A 17,224-nucleotide genomic window follows, 5' to 3' on the forward strand; every position below is an offset into this window, starting at 1 on the left:
GCCGCAGGGACCACCGGAGCCGCCCTACCCGGGTCAGCCACGGCCGTGCCCCGTGAGCAAAGGAGGAACCGCTGTCCCCCGCCAGCCCCGAGCCCTGCGGGCGGAAAGGGCTGTCCCTGCCAGGGCGCACGGAGCCACGGGCACACGGAGCCACCGCCTCACGATCGGTGCGAGCACCGGCAGCGGCTCCCGGCCCCGCTCCGGCCGCGGCTCCCGGGCTCCTCCTCCGCCCGCCTCCTGCCCCCGCCCCGGCGCCTTCCCAGGCTGCTCTCCGGGTAAACAGCGATGGCCGCCGAGGACCGAGGCGGAGAGCCCCGAGATAACATGGGGAACCAGCTGGTGCCCGGTGAGGGCCGGGCCGGGGACACCCGCGGGGAAAGCGCCGGGACGGGGCTCGGCGGGCGGGGAGGGAAGGGAAAGGAAAGGAAAAAGGAACGGAAAGGAAGGAAGCGGAGAGGGAGAGGAGAAGGGAAGCGAAGGGGAGGCGGGGAGAGCCCGCGGGCGGTGCGGGGAGCGCGGAGGGCCGGCGGTGCCGGGCCGCGGAGCTGTGGGCGCTCCCGGCCGGTGGAAGGCGGCGCAGGACGAGCCTCGGCCCGTGGGGCTCCTGCGGCCTCTGCTCCTGGGCTCCTGCAAACCCATCGAGGCTGCCAATGTTCCACCGAGGCCGCAAATGTGCGGTGCAGGAAGGGACACGCGGTCACGGGTGTTCGGGGCCGCCGCTGGGGTGAGACGCGCGGTGGGGTTACCGCCAGAGTGGGCAGACCAGGCACTTCGCTCTACACTGAGACATCTGTGAAACCAAAAGCCCGAGGAAAACCTGTGTTGTTTTAGGAAGTCTCTGCTCCATTTAAACGCTCTCCAGTGCAAATAAGCAGGGAAGCAGAGGTGCTCGGGACTGGCTGGGTCCCATGTGCTGCCCGGCTTACCTGTCACACACGCCAGTGCAATTCCTCAGCCAGGGAATTACACGTAATTGTTGCATAATAACGTGTTGTTCTGGATATGGTGCCTCCACACTGAGAGGAGATCGAATAGTTTGGGAAGCAGCTTGTGCTTAACTGCAAAGAAGCATTATTTCAGAATAAGCCTGCAGGGGAAAAGAGAGCAGGAAATCCTGCCAGGAACCAGGGTCATTTCCAGTGGCAGGAAATTCTGTGAGCTCTTTAGACTAACATGTTTTAAATAATAAGAAAATATTTCCTGAATACTTAAGGAAATATAGCCTTAATATAACCTTAATATAAGCTATTTTCCTGAATATTTGAGGAAATACGGCCTTAATATCACCTCAATAAGCTATTTCCTGGATATTTTAGGAAGCACAGCCTTACTAGAAGCTATTTCCTGAATATTTTAGGAAATACAGCCGTAATATAACCTTAATATGACCTATATATAACCTTGTCCCTCTTCTTTAAAGGAAGTTCATCTTTCCTCATTTCTGCACAAAGGCATTGAGAGTGGATTGGGTTGTGTTAGTGAACCAGCGTGAGGAAAATGTGATTTTTGTCATGCGGGGGAGCCTTCACCGCTCGCCTTCCCTCGTTCCTGTGTGCTGGAGGTGCTGCTAATCCTGGAATTAAAAAAAAAATAAACCCCAATAGTTGGGGGTGTAAAAGCTTCAGCTTGTTTTGCCAGCTGAGAGGGAGGAGGAGAGGGAAGGCGCCGGGGTTTTCTCTGGTTCGAGCTCGATGGTGCTGCTGCAGTGAAATGAGTCATCGTCCCTCAGCCACCAGCACCACACAGCAGCCACTGTGCGCTTTTGGCAACAGCCAGCAAAAGTTTGCAGGGCACAGTTCTTTCCAATCAACTGCTGCTAATTCCTTCTGCGTTCAGAAAAACAAGTGGGACGGCCTCTCCCTGTTAAAACTGCTAATGATGGATGCAGCCGGATGGGAGCACATGGAAAAATCAGAGTATTTTTTTTTCCCCTCCCCCATCCTACAGTGATGCCCCAGAACCAAACAAAAACTTCCTGTTTTTTCCCTCCATCAAACTGAGCAAAATAATGGACGTCTTGGACATTTTAAACATTTTGTAGTCATTCATGGTTAGGGTTGTTAATTGAATATAAGAAATTTTATATAGATGTGGAGTATTTTTAGCAGTCATTAGGCAGATGGTGTCTCATTGCTTAAAGGACTGTAATTAGGTACAATACCAAAGAGAGTCTGTAACCTCTTTTCCTGTTGTGCTGGATCATTTCTTGCTGAGATAAATACAATATAGGATCTGTAAGAGCAGCTTCTGTAAACTACACACTATTTAAAAAAACGTAAGTGAGGTGAAGCTGAAATAAGACCAGTGACTAAACACTTTGTGAGAGCATTTAACAAACGTGCTTGGAGGCCAAAGAGGGAAAAAAAGGTTCTCCAGAATCAGCTTTTAATGCCTTCTTCGCTGTTCTCTTGTCCTCCTACTCTCAGAAATAGTAAAATCAGTGGTGCTCCCATTTCTGAAGGAAAATTCTTTGCTTTGCAGCATCTTTCGTTTTTGAGATTTCCCTACAGAAGCCTTCAGGATGAGAGAATCCCTCTGCCTTTTAAATTTTCAGCTCTGGTTTATTTTTTAAGAAACTAATTGCAAAGGCAGGCAACTAGACAGACTATTGCAAAAATATTTTTTTCCATCTTGTAATGGCTTTGAAGGTCCAAATGATGTTTTTCAGCACCACTGGGATTATCCATTACCCAGCAGCTCTTGGTGTAAGGATCCTGCAGATTGGTTTATGCTAACATCTATTTTGGACATAACTTGGTGTATAAATAATGTTTGTGTTCAAAGAAACAGGGTCAAGTAATGCAGTGACTGATAATTTAATTGTCCTCTTGCCTGAAAATTACTTTAGGATTGTCTGAGAAATGGGAAAGAAGTAGTGGTTTTTAAATGCTGTTTTATATCTGAAATCCCTTGGAGCCTTGTAATTTGTTCCTTAGCAGCTGCCTTTGCTGGGTTCGTGTTTGGTGTACACACAGCAGAGGCTGACAGCAATTAAGTTGTCTGAAATACCAGCAAGAGTCTCTGCATGAATACAGAGCTTCCCATTGCTTCTTACTCACTTGCAGTTTGATTGTTCAGGTTTGTGCTGCTTCAGACACTTTACTCATCATCCTACAAGGAATGGAGTTACCTGGCATCCTGGTGTGCAGGCAGAAAACCTTTAGAGCTGAGATAAGGAAGTACCACTGCAGTGAAAACCTGAACCGACAGCCTTTGTTTATTATTTCTTCCAAGGAAAGTTGTTCTTTAGCCTTTCAGAAATAAATTACCAGCTTTTGACCCTTTCTATAGAATGACGATTTTGCTGTAACAGCAAGAACATTCTTTTCCTCAGGTTTATTTCCCTGTGAAGGGCTGTAGCCTGGGAATATTGAATGCATTTCCCTGATTCTCAGGTTTTTGTCAGTCTTTGCTGATTGATTTCTGCACAATATTCTGTATGTGCTTATCAGTAGAGAGCGAGGAAGAGGATGACAATGAAATGGAAGTGGAAGACCAAGATAGTAAAGAAGCTGAGAAGCCAAACATCATTAATTTTGATACCAGTTTGCCCACATCCCATGTGGTATGTTTTTTATATATTGTCCATTAAATATCTCTTGAAGGGATTTTAATGGAATTTGTGTAGTTTTATTGTAATGTTCTTACAAGTCACAAACTTAATTTTATTTTCACAGAATCGTAAGATTATAGAGTGGTTTGGGTTGGAAAAACCTTAAAGGGCATCCAGTTGCACCCCCTGGGCAGGGACACCTCCCACTGTCCCAGGCTTCTCCAGCCTGGCCTTGGGCACTGCCAGGGATCCAGGGGCAGCCACAGCTGCTCTGGGCACCCTGTGCCAGGGCCTGCCCACCCTCCCAGGGGAGGATTCCTTCCCAATACCCCATCTAACCCTGCCCTCTGGCAGCAGGAAGCCATTCCCTGTGTCCTGTCCCTCCATCCCTTGGAAATAGTCTCTCTCCATCTTTCTTACAGCTCCTTCAGGCCCTGGAAGGCCACAGTTAGATCACCCTGGAGCCTTCCTTCTCCAGGCTGAACAACCCCAGCTCTCCCAGCCTTTCCTCCCAGCAGAGCAGCTCCATCCCTCTGCTCACCGTGGTGTCCCTGTCCTTCCTGAGCACCCAGCCCCTTCCCTGACTGTCCCTCCCTTGCCCTTGGCAGTACCTGGGCTCGGACATGGAAGAGTTCCACGGGAGGACAGTGCACGATGACGACAGCTGCCAGGTGATCCCCGTGCTGCCCCGGGTGATGGTGATGCTGATCCCCGGCCAGACGCTGCCGCTGCAGCTCTTCCGCCCCCAAGAGGTTAGCATGGTGCGGAATTTAATTCAGAAAGACAGAACCTTTGCTGTCCTTGCATACAGGTAAAATCCATGGGGAGATGTTTTTTATGCAGCATGTTTTAGCACGGTTTCTGTGGATACTAAAGCAAAAGCAGATGGTTGCATCAGCTCTGTGCTCAGCAACAAGTTGAAATTGTTTAACAAAAATTGCCTTCCAATATGTAATGGCAATGTAGGTGCTTGACAGCATCACGTGTTTGTGTGGAGAAACAGCAAGTGCTGATCTGCTTCTTTGTTTGAGCATCCTCTTCATTTCAGTAACTGTTTGTTCCGTCTTGTTAAAGAATAAGCCCTGACCTGAAATGTTAAAGTCACATTCTTGTTTTGAGAACTGTATTGTATTGTTTGTGGGTGAATTAACAAGCACTGGCAAATGTTGCACAGTAGAGCTGAGAGACAGGAGGTGATAGAAAAGTGGAAAAGAGAAAGGCTGATGAGTGCCAGAAGAAGTTGGGAATGTTCCTCCCTCTTCCCCCCGCAATTTACTATGGATTAATTGTGTGGGAGGTGGGAACAGTTCCTGTTATAAAGTCAATCTAAAGAGTGTTGGTACTTGGAGTGTCTGCATTTGAAATGCTGACACACTGGTGATCCCTGTGCTCCCAGAATGTCACATCTAGACTCTAAAATAAAGCAGTCACCTGGCAAAAAAACCCAACCAACCCAAACAATAGAAGTTGCTTTATAATGGAAAAATAATGGTTGTGATGGTTGAAGGTATTTTACCAAAATTACTCTTTTGATCAGACTAGTCATGTACACTCAGTGCAGACAGACTGGAGTCTGAATGAGCAGTGCTGTTTGGAGGGGGGTTAATTCATTTAACTCACCTTTAATTCTGTTACTTTCAGTAATGCACATGAGAGGGAAGCACAGTTTGGAACGACAGCAGAAATCTATGCCTACAGAGAAGAGCAGGAGTATGGAGTTGAAACAGTCAAGGTGAAAGCAATAGGAAGACAAAGGTTCAAGGTGCTTGAAATAAGAACACAGTCAGATGGGTAAGAAAATTATGCAGTTAATTCTATACTCAAGTCAGCTTTGATTAGGAGTATTCTCTTATTTTCCAGTTTTTTTCCATGTTCCAGTGTGATGGCTGTGATATCGAGGCTCTTCTGACTAGTTTTTACATATTATGTAATTAATGCCTTTTTCCATTTCTAAAAGTGATCAAGATCCTGAACATGCAGTAAGAATATGCTGAGTCTTCCCTCATTTTCAGGTTCTTGGCATCATGCCGTGCACCATGGCAGTGTCACTGGCCAGAGGTTCAGGCTCCAGCACTGATCTAGGAGCATGTGACAATTCTTAGCACAATTGCTAGAGGTTCTGTAATCTTTTCTGCAAGGCTTGTAAAGTATTGCTCCAAATCTGTAAATCTAGAGCTACTCACTGTATCCTGCACTTCAGCATGGTGGCATTGCTTTAGAAAGAGGCCTGGGAGCAGCATTTCTGTGGTTTTGTGACCTGCAGCTGAAGAAATTAAGAATCCTTGTGCTGTTTGCCCTCTAACATTTGGTTACAAATAACAGACTGCAAATGTTACAGCTTAGGAAAACCCCTGCTTGGACACAGGGTGGCAGTACTTGGACAGCTGCAGGAACAGCAGCTTTGTTACTGAGAATTCAGTGTCCAGAGATCCTTAGCAGGAAGAACGTTTCCATAATTCTTGGTGTTTCTGCTTCCTAAGTGCTTGTGGCAACTCATTTTATAACTATTAAAGTGGCCAGTTCAGTGCTGTCCCTGTAAGAAAACTGGAAATTTGTAATGAAAAACACCTGAAGATTTCAGGATTTCTGCTGCATAATCCTGATAAAATATAAAGTCTTTCCTGCTGGACAGCATTCTTAGTAGCCACATAACATATGCTGAGGTCTTTGTGGAAGAGGTGACCTCGTTGATGCTGGGATATTAAAATCTGATCAGAGTCTGTATCCTATTTCTGCTGATTCTGACCTCTAGCTGAGCACAGAAGCTTTTGTGGTTTGAAGATGGCAAACTGCATTTCAGCTAAACTGAGGCACTGAGGTGGAAAGTTACTATTTATACCAAAAGTAACTTGAGGAGACAAAAACCTAAATCTTTAGTGCTGAGACTGTGGAACATGCTGCTGTGTTGCCACTGCCAATCTGTCTGTATTTCTGTCCACCACTATCCCAACAGACCTGTAGTGCTCAAAAATAAAAAGAAGTTCTGATGGAATGGGTTGTTGTTTAAATTCTCTGGTACTGTGGACTGATTAATCCATTGCACCAGCCTGTGTTCCCATAAGCTGTAAAATCCATAAAAAAACATTTAAAAAATGTGTGTACACCTCATCTTTTTGTTTCCTTTCTCAGAATCCAGCAGGCTAAAGTACAAATCCTCCCTGAGCGAGTGCTGCCTCCCTCCATGTCAGCAGTGCAGCTGCAGTCTCTCAGCAGGTGCCATGTGATTCCCTCTTCCAAACCCACTTCCTGGCAGGACAGAGCCATTCGGCAGTGGTGGCAGAAGTACCAAAAGGTGAGAAGTTACTCTGGGGGTTTGGTTATTTTGGTTTTGTATTTTTTGTTTTAATTTCTGGTGGCATCTTGAGAAAATCAATATCAAATTCCATCTGTAGAGGAGTAGGCACAGCTGGGAAGGCAGATTCCAACCTCCTGCTTTTCATGGAATCACACAATGGTTTGGGTTGGGAAGGTCCTTAAAGCCCATCCATTCCATGGGCAAGGGACAGTCTCCATTATCCCAGGTTGCTCCAAGCCCTGTCCAGGCTGGTCTGGGGCACTTCCAGGGATGGGGAGTCCACAACCTTTCTGGGAAATCTGTATTTATATCTGTATTTATTATTTGCTCCACTGTTTCGGTCGTTGACACAGAGAAGATACCTTGAAATCTTCTGTCTCTGTAGAGATCTTTGGAACTACCTCCAGAAATTAATACAGAATCCTGGTGACTCTCCTCATGTTTGGATTTGCTTTTTTCTTCAATGGTTTTGAACTCTTGTACCCTCAAAAACAAACAAAGCAAAAACAAGAAACCAAAACCAAACAAAAATACAATCTGTTGATAACAAAGAGCTCTTGATTCTCAGAGTTCCTGACCAAGTTCCTGTGAGCCCAGAAACACTGGGCTGTGGGGCTGGGAATCCCTTTCCCAGGCTGATTCTGTCAGGTGAAGCTGAAATGAAGTGAAGCCACTGTAGGAAGAACCTGGGGTGCAGCTCCAGAGCAGGGTGACTGTCCCTCTGACCTCCATCTCTGTTGGGGTCATTTGTAAGTGAGGAGAGTTGCCCTCAAGGGGGAGATTAAAATTGAATTTGTACGTATTTACAGTGCAATATGAGATCCTTTTTGGAAAGCAATGCGGTTATGCTGTGTGCTGCTTTTTAGACTTCTATTAACTAAAGCTCTAAATTTCTGTGTTCAGAAATCACTGGAGAGAATTGGTTAATTAAGCAAATGACATTACACTGGTGGAAATTTGGTGGTTCCAGGGACAGCTGGTGGAGACTTAGGAACAGATGCACTGTTAATAGCACCTAAATTTTGAACTATATCTCCGTTTCAGATAGATACCCTTTTGAAAGACATAATTTTTTATTACCAGACATCAGAAATACCTCTAGTGCAGAGACAGGTTTTGTGACAAAATCCATGTATTGTCCTGTTCAGAAGGCTGTGTTTCAGTGCATCTGAAAATGGGTTTGGAAGCTTCACAGTGAAGTGCCAGTCCTGATGGGGATAATGTCTTGTATCTTTAAATATTCAGGTCTGTCTCCCCTGTTTTGTTTGTTTAAAAGAAAAAACTCCCTAAAACCTGCTGGTGTTAAAGAATAAGTATTTGTGGGTTTGGTTTCAGAGGAAGTTCCACTGTGCCAGTTTGACATCTTGGCCCCCCTGGCTCTACTCTCTCTATGATGCTGTAAGTTCACCCTTAAATCCAATAACCTGCGGTGAGTTTTGTAGTTGTAATATCTAAGTATGGGATAATATAAAAGCTTTGGTTTTGTTGGCTCATAATTTCCATTTTAAAGCATTTTATATTCACTGTAGTGTGAAAAGATCAGGAAGGGCTTCCCCCTCTGTGTCCTTGTTCTCTGGTGCCAGAACAAATGTCTGGGAGGGATAGTAAAGATTCTGGTTCCTTCTGTGTTGTCTCAGAGCAAAAACTGTTAAAATACGTAGCTACAAAGTGATTCTTTAGTTATTCTTTAATTAAAAGGTACTTTCCACTTAGGGAAAAGAGCTTACTCTACATTTTGCTTCCCTTTTGTTTTTTTTTCCTAAGAAAACAGCAATACCTATGTATTTAAATTAGGCTTTTCTTCTAACAAAAGGAAACCTTGATGGAAAGAGTCAAGAGGCAGCTCCATGAGTGGGATGAAAACCTTAAAGATGAATCTCTTCCATCGAACCCAGTAGGTACGAGGTCTTATGAACTCACTTTTTAAAATTGTCTTTTAAATTTCCTAAGAAAACCCAGCTTAGATAATTACCTGTTGTACTGTAAATAGAAATAGTTGGTTTTATTTTATTTCTCTGTTAATTCTAACAGACCTGCTGCTTTCTCATTTCTAGATTTTTCTTACAGAGTTGCTGCCTGCCTGCCCATTGATGATGCTTTACGTATCCAGTTGCTCAAAATAGGCAGTGCTGTGCAGAGGCTCCGCTGTGAGTTAGATATCATGAACAAAGTGAGTAGTTCTTCTTTATTTACCACTGAATTGCCAAAAAAATACAGGAGTGACTGTTAGAATCTCTTACAGAAATGTATGGAATTTCCAGCTAATCCTTGAGTGTTCTGTTATTTCTTCAGAAGTTTGCTCAGAGAGAAAATGACGTCTCAGTGCTGGATTATGTTTGGCAGCAAGCAAGGAACATACAATATATATAGTAATATTTGCTTTTGTTAGAAGTATTTCGGTGTGGCACAGCACTTTTTTAGCCAAGAGATGGTGCTAGAAGTCCAGTGTTGCTAACAGCCATCATGGCCCCATACTGACACCACGATCAAGTATCTTTTTGCCATGGAAATTTGTGGGTTTTGTAGCAAAATCTATGTAGTATTGAGTGCAAATCTAAAGATTGGACTAAAAAAGGGTTTTTTTAATAAGACTTGTTAGGCAATTCCTTGTTAAGATGTTCTTGTTTCCCTTCCCTTCATTCCATTGCCATGGCCTTGTAATGCTCTAAATGTTCTATTTTTGTCTAGTACAGTTTTTACTATGGTTTACATTTTCTAAATAACCATGCTGTGTTTGTCTAATGGATACAGAGAAGTGGGAATTTTGCCTGTTTGCCTAAAAAGCACTGTCATTAAATTCTTGCCTGCTTCTGGGGAAAAGTGAACCAGAATGTCATCTTAATAGTGATCCTCTTCCCAAAGTTCATGCACTAGAAATTTAAAGGAAGGAGACAGAAAACACTTTTTCCAAGTTCTGAGAAAAAAATGGGCAGGTTTTTGCCTGAGGCTGTAATCAGACTAAATTTCACTTGTCTTTCCTGAGTTGAAACTCTGAAAATACCCTGATACTCAAGTGCTGCTGAGAGCCGTTCGTGTTCCATGATGATACATTTTCTATAAATTCCAGAGAGACAGGAAAACTTAAATTACCCTCATAAACTGAAGTTAAAGCTGCTTTTTAGGTTATACCCAAAAGGTGTTCACCAACATGTGGCATTCTGGTCTGTAAATGTGTTTAACTGCTCTGCATTAGTGTCAGAATGGTGAGTGCATTATGGCTTTTCACAGTTTATTTAGCAACATTTTGGCCCAAACCAGTCGTTTTTAGCCAGGGTTCTTTAGGGTGCCCTGGCTCGTTCAAAATGTAATTTCCAGTAATAAAACCGATCCTGAGAGCTGATCCATTTTCCCTTGTCTCTGATACCAGTGAATTCTATTGTACTTTTATCAGCTTTCCCTGTTGTTAACCCAGTTACCAATGCTTATGTTAAGGAGTGTGCCTGACTCCCAGGTATAACACCGTGAATTCCACTTGAGAGTGCTAATTGCAGGCATTAGATGGGTTTGGAAGTGGAGCCGTGGAATCAAGTAGTGGCTAAACTGGACTCTCAGAGTGCTGTGTGAGCACTGGGTTGCAATCTGAGTGGGGGTGGTTTGAAAGAGGTGGGGAAGGTTCCTGGCAGGAGAGAGAGGCCAGGGGAGCTTCCAGAGGGGATAAAGAATATCTGTGTCCTAGAGCTCTTGTCCTTCCTCATCTCCAGTGAGCAGAGAGTGGGGCAGGACCAGAGGCACCTCCAGGAAAGGAGCTGGAGGAGCTGAAATGCAACAACAACCTCTGAAGGGAGAAGGGGGGAGAGGAAAGAGTGATTTGAGTGTGTGGTGTCACAGAGTGCAGGAGTCAGAGCTCAGGGGGGCTCAGGAGTCACAGCTCAGGGGGGCTCAGAAGCACAAACTCCAGGTTATAACAGCACAGGTGAAGATCCTCTCCCTGGGTGCAGCGTTTTATTCCAAAACACTGGGGATCATTTTGGGGGTAATTTCATAGGCATTACCCTTAAAAAGAAGTACAAGTAATGCACGTCCTGATAATTAATGGGAGTGTTCTGCTGAGCTGATTTAAATGCCTCTTTTCTGGGCAGTTTCAGTGATGAATTGTTCAGTTCCACTTTGTAGAAATTGTAGAAGATGGATTAATCTGTTATAATCTCCAGGAGAGAGATCAATATGTTTTACCTATTTTTGTGAGGAAATTAAACCCATTGATCTACAGTACCCTCAAATTTAAGAAAGACTTAATGATTGCAGTTGTCTCATTTGCCTTTTCTGTGCTGTATTGCAGAAGAGCAAAAGTTGTTTTTTCTAAATTAGCCTTTAGAGACCTTAAAAGGTTGGCTCATTTATTATCTTTGTGGAGTCAGATCCAATTCTCTGTGTGTGGATCTTTTTGGGAGGGGAGTATATGAACATTGTTATGTCTTTTGGAGAATAATTAATGTTTTTAAATAAGTAAAATGTGTAGAAAAATATCCTATATAAGTGTTGTTCAGATAAACAAAACAGTTGGTCCAAAGTCTGTTCTGAGGGAGAGACATTTTTATTATTTCCCACTGCTGACAAGCATCTGGAAATTAATGAAATTGTCCTCTGTGTTTCTCTTTCCCAGTGTACATCTCTCTGTTGTAAGCAATGCCAAGACACAGAAATAACTACCAAGAATGAAATATTCAGGTGAGTTTATTACTCTTTGTCTTGGGCAGGTGTTTGGTCAGAAACACAGGCACAGCAAAGCGGATTAAACTGGGTTATGTCTTAAAACTGCTGTGTTTGCCAGAGCTCCAATAAAATTTAAATAAATATTTATAGGGAGTTTATATTCGAGATTTTTTAATAAAAAGTTAGGAAATCTCAGCATTTCCAGGTATATTGTAACAGAAGTTGGTGTTGTGCCACACCCCCAGCACCTTCACACTGAATGATTTGAAATATAAATGTGCCACATAAAGACTTTTTCATCCTGGTATTTCTGAATAAAGTTTGAGATCCAAAATTTTAATTCTCAGCACTTCATTTATATGTCCTACAGGCCTCAAGAGCAGATTAAAATGCATTAATTAGGGGGTATAAGCAGGCTGCCAGGATGTTGGTATGCAGGGATGGTTCCCATTTATGTCATTAAATGTTGGGATCCCTTTTTTCTTTTAAGAATTTAATTCCTGATAACTGCAGGCTGACCCCATTCTCTGTTTGCCCTATACAATATCTCGCATGATTAACACCGATTACATTTCCCAAATAATTGCTGCTTCTGTCAGCCTTGTCAGTGTTTTTAATCTTGATTAACTCCTATCAGCCCAGCCCCTCTGATAATGGGAAGGTTAAGAGATGGTTTGGGTTAACAAAGACTCCTCACAGTTTTCCTTCATCCAGTGTGATAAGGAGCTGATGGGGTAATTAAAAGCCATTTCTTATCTTCTAATCAAATAATGGATTGCAGTCACCACAATTCCTGCCATGTCAATATGATGAACTTTTAACAGAAGGTGCTGAGAAGTTGCTGCAATAAATGAACATTTTTGCTTACTTTTCAAGTTACATTTTCCTCGCTTTTCTTGGGAGTTGCTATTTAACATAATACACAGGATGGGCCCATTGTATACTTTCCTGCAATTCTAAGAAAATTTGACCAATGATATTTTAAATTAGCATCTGTTTGCTTTCCATTTTTAATAATATAATTCAAGGGACTTTTTTCCCCCCTATGAAAAGCATTTTTTTTGCTCTGGAGAAATATTTTAAACTTAGCTGGCAGTTTTTCCTCTTCACATTTGCCACCCTTCGGGGTATTTTTTTATTTTTCCTTGCTCTCTGACAAAATTCCTTGTGTGTTGTAGCTTATCCTTGTGTGGGCCCATGGCAGCCTATGTGAATCCCCATGGATACATCCATGAAACCCTCACTGTATATAAAGCCTGCAACCTGAGCCTCAGTGGTCGGCCCTCAACAGAGCACAGCTGGTTTCCTGGGTAAGAGCAGCAGCATTTTATTAGAAAATTACCCAAACTGGGCATTTCTGGGAGGGTGGAATAGTAAATATTGAATTTTTTAGGCACATGTTATCATTTTGCTCATATGAAAAATAAGGAAGTAAATTTAGGCTTATTCAAAATACAGAATCAAACGGACAAATCACATAAAATATTGCAGAATTTATCTTTAATATTTTTTAAATGGGGAAATACTAAGATTTTAAAACATAGTCTAAATCTAAACTGTTTAAACAAAGTGGTCTGGGAGTTTCTTTGTGGGTGCTTTTGTTCAAGGTACAGCTGAAATAATTGTTTTCACAGAGCTTTAGTGCAAATGCAAACCAGAAGGTATAAATGCATTTAGTCTACTGAAATACATTTTCTTATCTAAAAACGAAATAAATGTTAACATGAAGTTAAAAATTACTGACATTTGTATTGATCTGATTATCTTTGATTTTATTTTAATAATAAATAATTAATAATAGTCTGTCTTTCTGAGTCAGTAACAGATTAATTAATTAACAGAATTAAGTGCTCAGATGTAAAAGTTTGCCTAATAATAACAGGTCTCGCACCCAGGATTTTTTCCTGGAATATCACCTAGAACTGAGCAATGACTTGGAGGATGTCTGGCATTTCTGTCAGACATTTTAAGACTCCCTGAAGAAAATTTGGGACTTTTAATATCTGTAGTTAATATTTCTGTTCCTTTTTTGTTTTCTCAGCTCTTCTATGAGGGCTTTGAAATATTCATGTTCTACCTCATAAAACTGTTGGAGAAAAGCTCTGCTGCTGTGGGAAGTGCAGCAGTCCCTGTTGTTTGGGCAGCAGGGCAAAAATCACTTTTATTCCCATTAAGTCACTCACTCTGAGAAGTTTTCTGACCCCTCTTTAGGGGTCTCAGCATTTCATCACTGCTGAAACCTGGGGCGATGAAAATCCTTGGTTGCTTCCTCTCTTCGAAGAGGGAAGAGAGGGCTTTGGGGGTGGGGCCTTTGTGAGGTTTTTTTCTTTACTTTTTTTAAGGTCTGCAGGGTTTTAGATGGGACATGGGCACTGGACTCCTGAGGATTGTTACCCAAACCCAGCTGGGGATTGTTACCCACACCCACTTTGGGATTGTTACCCACTGAAGCATTTTCCAAAGGCCTTTTTCCTTCCGTGTTGTGACCGAGCCTTTGCTGTGCCCGTGGCAGGTACGCCTGGACCATCGCCCAGTGCAGGATCTGCGGGAGCCACATGGGCTGGAAGTTCACGGCCACCAGGAAGGAGCTGTCCCCCCCCAAGTTCTGGGGGCTGACGCGCTCGGCGCTGCTGCCGCGCATCCCCGAGGGCGACGGGGAGGAGGACTCGGAGCGCGGCCGCTCGCCGCTGCTGTGCCTGTGAGCCGCCCCCGTGCATTGCTCAGTCCTGCTTCCATGCTTCCTTAGCCCGGGCACCACGCTGCCATCCCCGGGGAATGCCAGGCTCGCCGCGCTGGCAGCGCTGCGCAGCCGCGTGCTGCAGCTCCCGACTGCTCCTGGACAGGGGGTGCCAGGAGACACCAGGAATGAAGGTCCCACACGGGACACCAGGAAATCTCTGATCCACGTGGACACGCTTGAGACTGGGCTTTGTCCAGCCTTGTGTAATTCCTACTTGCAGTGAAGGAAGGGGGATGGAAACTAAAATCAAACTACGATCACAATAAGCAGAGTCTGATTGATGCAATATTCCCGGGGTGGTAGGTAGCAGTTTCCTGCTGTGGAGTGTTTGCCATAATACACTTACAAGTGGTTTGCTGAGAATCCCTGTTCCTAACTCTGTGAAGTCCTTCAGGTTTGCTGCTTGTGCTGTTTCTCAGCTCTTTGCTGAATACCCATGGAAGAGAGAAGCAGCCTGAGTTTCTGACTGCTGGAGGCAGTGCTGGAATGGGCAAAAGCTGGAATTGCAGCTGCCTCCCAGGATGGAACCCATGGGAAGTGTCTGTTCCTTACAAGTTGTCTCATCTGTTTAGTCCACTTGACTTTAGAAGTCTCATGTTTTAAACTGTTTGTAAGAAGTGCACAGGTCAGTCCCAGAGGGTAAACAGCATTGTCACTTTCTGTTCCATATGCTTCAATTACTTCCCCAAATTACTGCTGGTTAATTTACCAGTGTAGGTGTCCAGGGCTTTGGGAAGGACTCTAAAACACCCCACTGAGGTGATTTTTAAGTAGTGCTTGTTGTGACAAGGGGAAGGAAAAATCTCTTTAATTGTTTTTTGTTTTAACTATCAGATCATAAAGTAAAATTTCCCATTATCACCTTACAAAGAGCCAAAGTTCCTAAATAAAACAGAAATAAGGCAGTGCTTTTTTGTGGGGAGGTTGTTTCTTGGTAGATTTTTGGTTTGGTTTTTATTTTGTCTGAAGGGCTGTCTGTGCTCCACAAATTGGGTGCCAAACTGGGGCAGCTTTTGCCACTGATTTATTGGTTTTTTCCCTCTCAGAATGCACTTTGGTGATGGAAATGGAGATTTTTTTCAGTATGTTTGTCCACATAAACACTTGTTTTTCTTGTGAAGCTTTTATCATCCACTCTTTATTTCTTCACAGTGATGCAAAACTAATTAAGTTTAAGACAAGAGCCATTGGCTGCTTGTTCTCTGTCGGGCTCCAGGCAGGTGTAGCAAGGACAGATCAGTTCAGTTGAGGGCCAAGGCCAAGCCTGGCACACCAGGAGCTGATTCCCATGTTAGTGTGGTACCTGCAGCTGGAAAAACACCCCAAACCATGGACGTGCTGCTGGATGCTGCTGGGTGTTTGTCATGCCAGGTAGGTAGAGATTAATGATTGTGTAACTCAGGTTTAGTTCTTTGAAGCTTTCTACCTCTGTGCTGCTTTTGTTCTCCTTAGACATCTTTGATTCTGTGTTCAATTCCATCTGCAGGGCCCTGACTTGGCAGTGAACTGGGAAAAGCAATACTTGGGATGTGGCTCTGAGCACACAGAGGCTCATTTTCATCCAGAAAACATTCTGGATGTAGATGATGATTCATTATAAGGTTTGAAAGCCAAGTGCTGGTGTGAGAGGGAGACTCTGAATCCTCTGTGTTTGGAAATCCACTGGAACCAGGCCTGGCTTTCCCTCACCCCTGCACACACAACACATCTGGGCTGCACATTTGGGTTATTTTGTTACTTTTCCCCTCAAAATCCCTCATATCTGTTGTGTCTGTGACCCTCAGTGGGGCTGAGAACTTGGAGGGTGCTCACAGCACCTTCTGCTGCCTTGGTGTGAGCATTCACTGAGGGGTGGGGAAGGAGAATTTCAGAAGGATTTTCTCAGCTGTCACTGAACTTCGTAAGGGTTCAGTTCTTTGGGGTTTTGGCTGAGTCTTTTGGATTGTCAACTAAAAATGGCAGTGTTTGAATCCAGAATAGGCATATTTTTGGTGTTTTGTGTATATAGTCAAATGTAAGCTAATATAATCGAGGTAAGTCAGGAGGAAATTAACACTGATTAGATTTTATTGATGATGCTGTTCCATGTGCTTACCCTGTGTAGTGTTTGCCACATTCGAGTCCACGACGCTTTCCAGGTTGACAGCGTGGGTTGCTGATGAATCCTGTGGTGGTGAATCCAGTCCTTAGAGGGTTCCCTGGGAGGGATCAGAGGGTGCAGCACTCCAGGGTGTGGAGTTGGGGATGGCTCCATACATTGTTTCCTATTTTCTGTGCTTTTCTCTGTTTTGAAGAGAAAACTATTGGTTGGAATTGTGGAAAATTTGGAACATCAGTATGGAAAAATACGGACAGCAACTGCTTATGAGAGCTAATCAAAGGAAGTCAGATTTTATGAATATTTACATTTACCCCATTCATTGGCTGAGTAGCTTCATGCAGGAATTAATTAATCCGATGGACTTGCTGGCTGCTGCCCCAGGGGATCATTTTTCTCCTCTCCCATCACCATCCCTGCGATGTGGGAATGGGGCTGGGGTCGGGGCTGAGGGACAAACAGGCATCCTGTGGGAACAGGAGTGTCCTGCAGGTAAGCAGGACTGAGGGATCACGGGATTTGTGGCACAGACTCGCTCGTTTTCAAGCCATCACTGCAGCATCACCAACACCCCCAGGCAGAGCCTGTAACATTGCAAGTTCTCATTTATTTTAGTTTCATTTGGACAAATACATAGAACCACTTGCACACTGGGCCTGAAACATTGCAGATACTCATTTGTTTTTTATTAATGCTCTTTTTGGATGTGCTGCAGTTCATTTGTTCCTCTCTTTGTCACCTTTAATTGCTCTGTAAACTGCTCCAGGGGTAGCCCAGTCTCTGCTTTAACTCTTCCTCTCTCTGCCTTTTGGGACAACTTTTCTGACAAATCTTGTGGCTTGCAAACATTTGCAAAGAATAAAATTCAATTTGTTTCAAAACTCA

General features: G+C 43.7%; 1 protein-coding gene across 3 annotated transcripts; it reads left to right on the plus strand.

The window, feature by feature from the left end:
• Positions 1–238: 238 nt before the first annotated feature.
• CRBN (cereblon) lies at positions 239–17,224 on the plus strand. Of its 3 annotated transcripts, XR_004242356.1 has the most exons (12): positions 239–346; positions 3,453–3,565; positions 4,162–4,364; positions 5,195–5,344; positions 6,683–6,845; positions 8,184–8,246; positions 8,662–8,746; positions 8,903–9,018; positions 11,452–11,516; positions 12,680–12,811; positions 14,014–15,612; positions 15,728–17,224. XR_004242356.1 is itself a non-coding variant. In XM_032120835.1 (11 exons), exons 1-11 carry the CDS (start codon positions 286–288, stop codon positions 14,201–14,203), a joined length of 1,341 nt encoding a protein of 446 aa, XP_031976726.1. In that variant the 5' UTR covers positions 239–285; the 3' UTR covers positions 14,204–17,224. The 3 variants fall into 3 exon arrangements, 2 of the variants coding, with proteins under 2 accessions (XP_031976726.1, XP_031976727.1); XM_032120835.1 differs by having other exon boundaries at positions 14,014–17,224; XM_032120836.1 differs by having other exon boundaries at positions 250–346; positions 3,456–3,565; positions 14,014–17,224.

This window comes from Corvus moneduloides, chromosome 11 (assembly GCF_009650955.1).
Source record: "Corvus moneduloides isolate bCorMon1 chromosome 11, bCorMon1.pri, whole genome shotgun sequence".
NCBI classification, from domain to species: domain Eukaryota; kingdom Metazoa; phylum Chordata; class Aves; order Passeriformes; family Corvidae; genus Corvus; species Corvus moneduloides.

Coding starts and splice junctions, on each gene's coding strand:
- CRBN (XM_032120835.1), top strand. CDS start 286: ATGGCCGCCGAGGACCGAGGCGGAGAGCCCCGAGATAACATGGGGAAC. Junction 347..3,452: donor GGGGAACCAGCTGGTGCCCG/GTGAGGGCCGGG, acceptor TGTGCTTATCAG/TAGAGAGCGAGGAAGAGGAT. Junction 3,566..4,161: donor GTTTGCCCACATCCCATGTG/GTATGTTTTTTA, acceptor TGCCCTTGGCAG/TACCTGGGCTCGGACATGGA.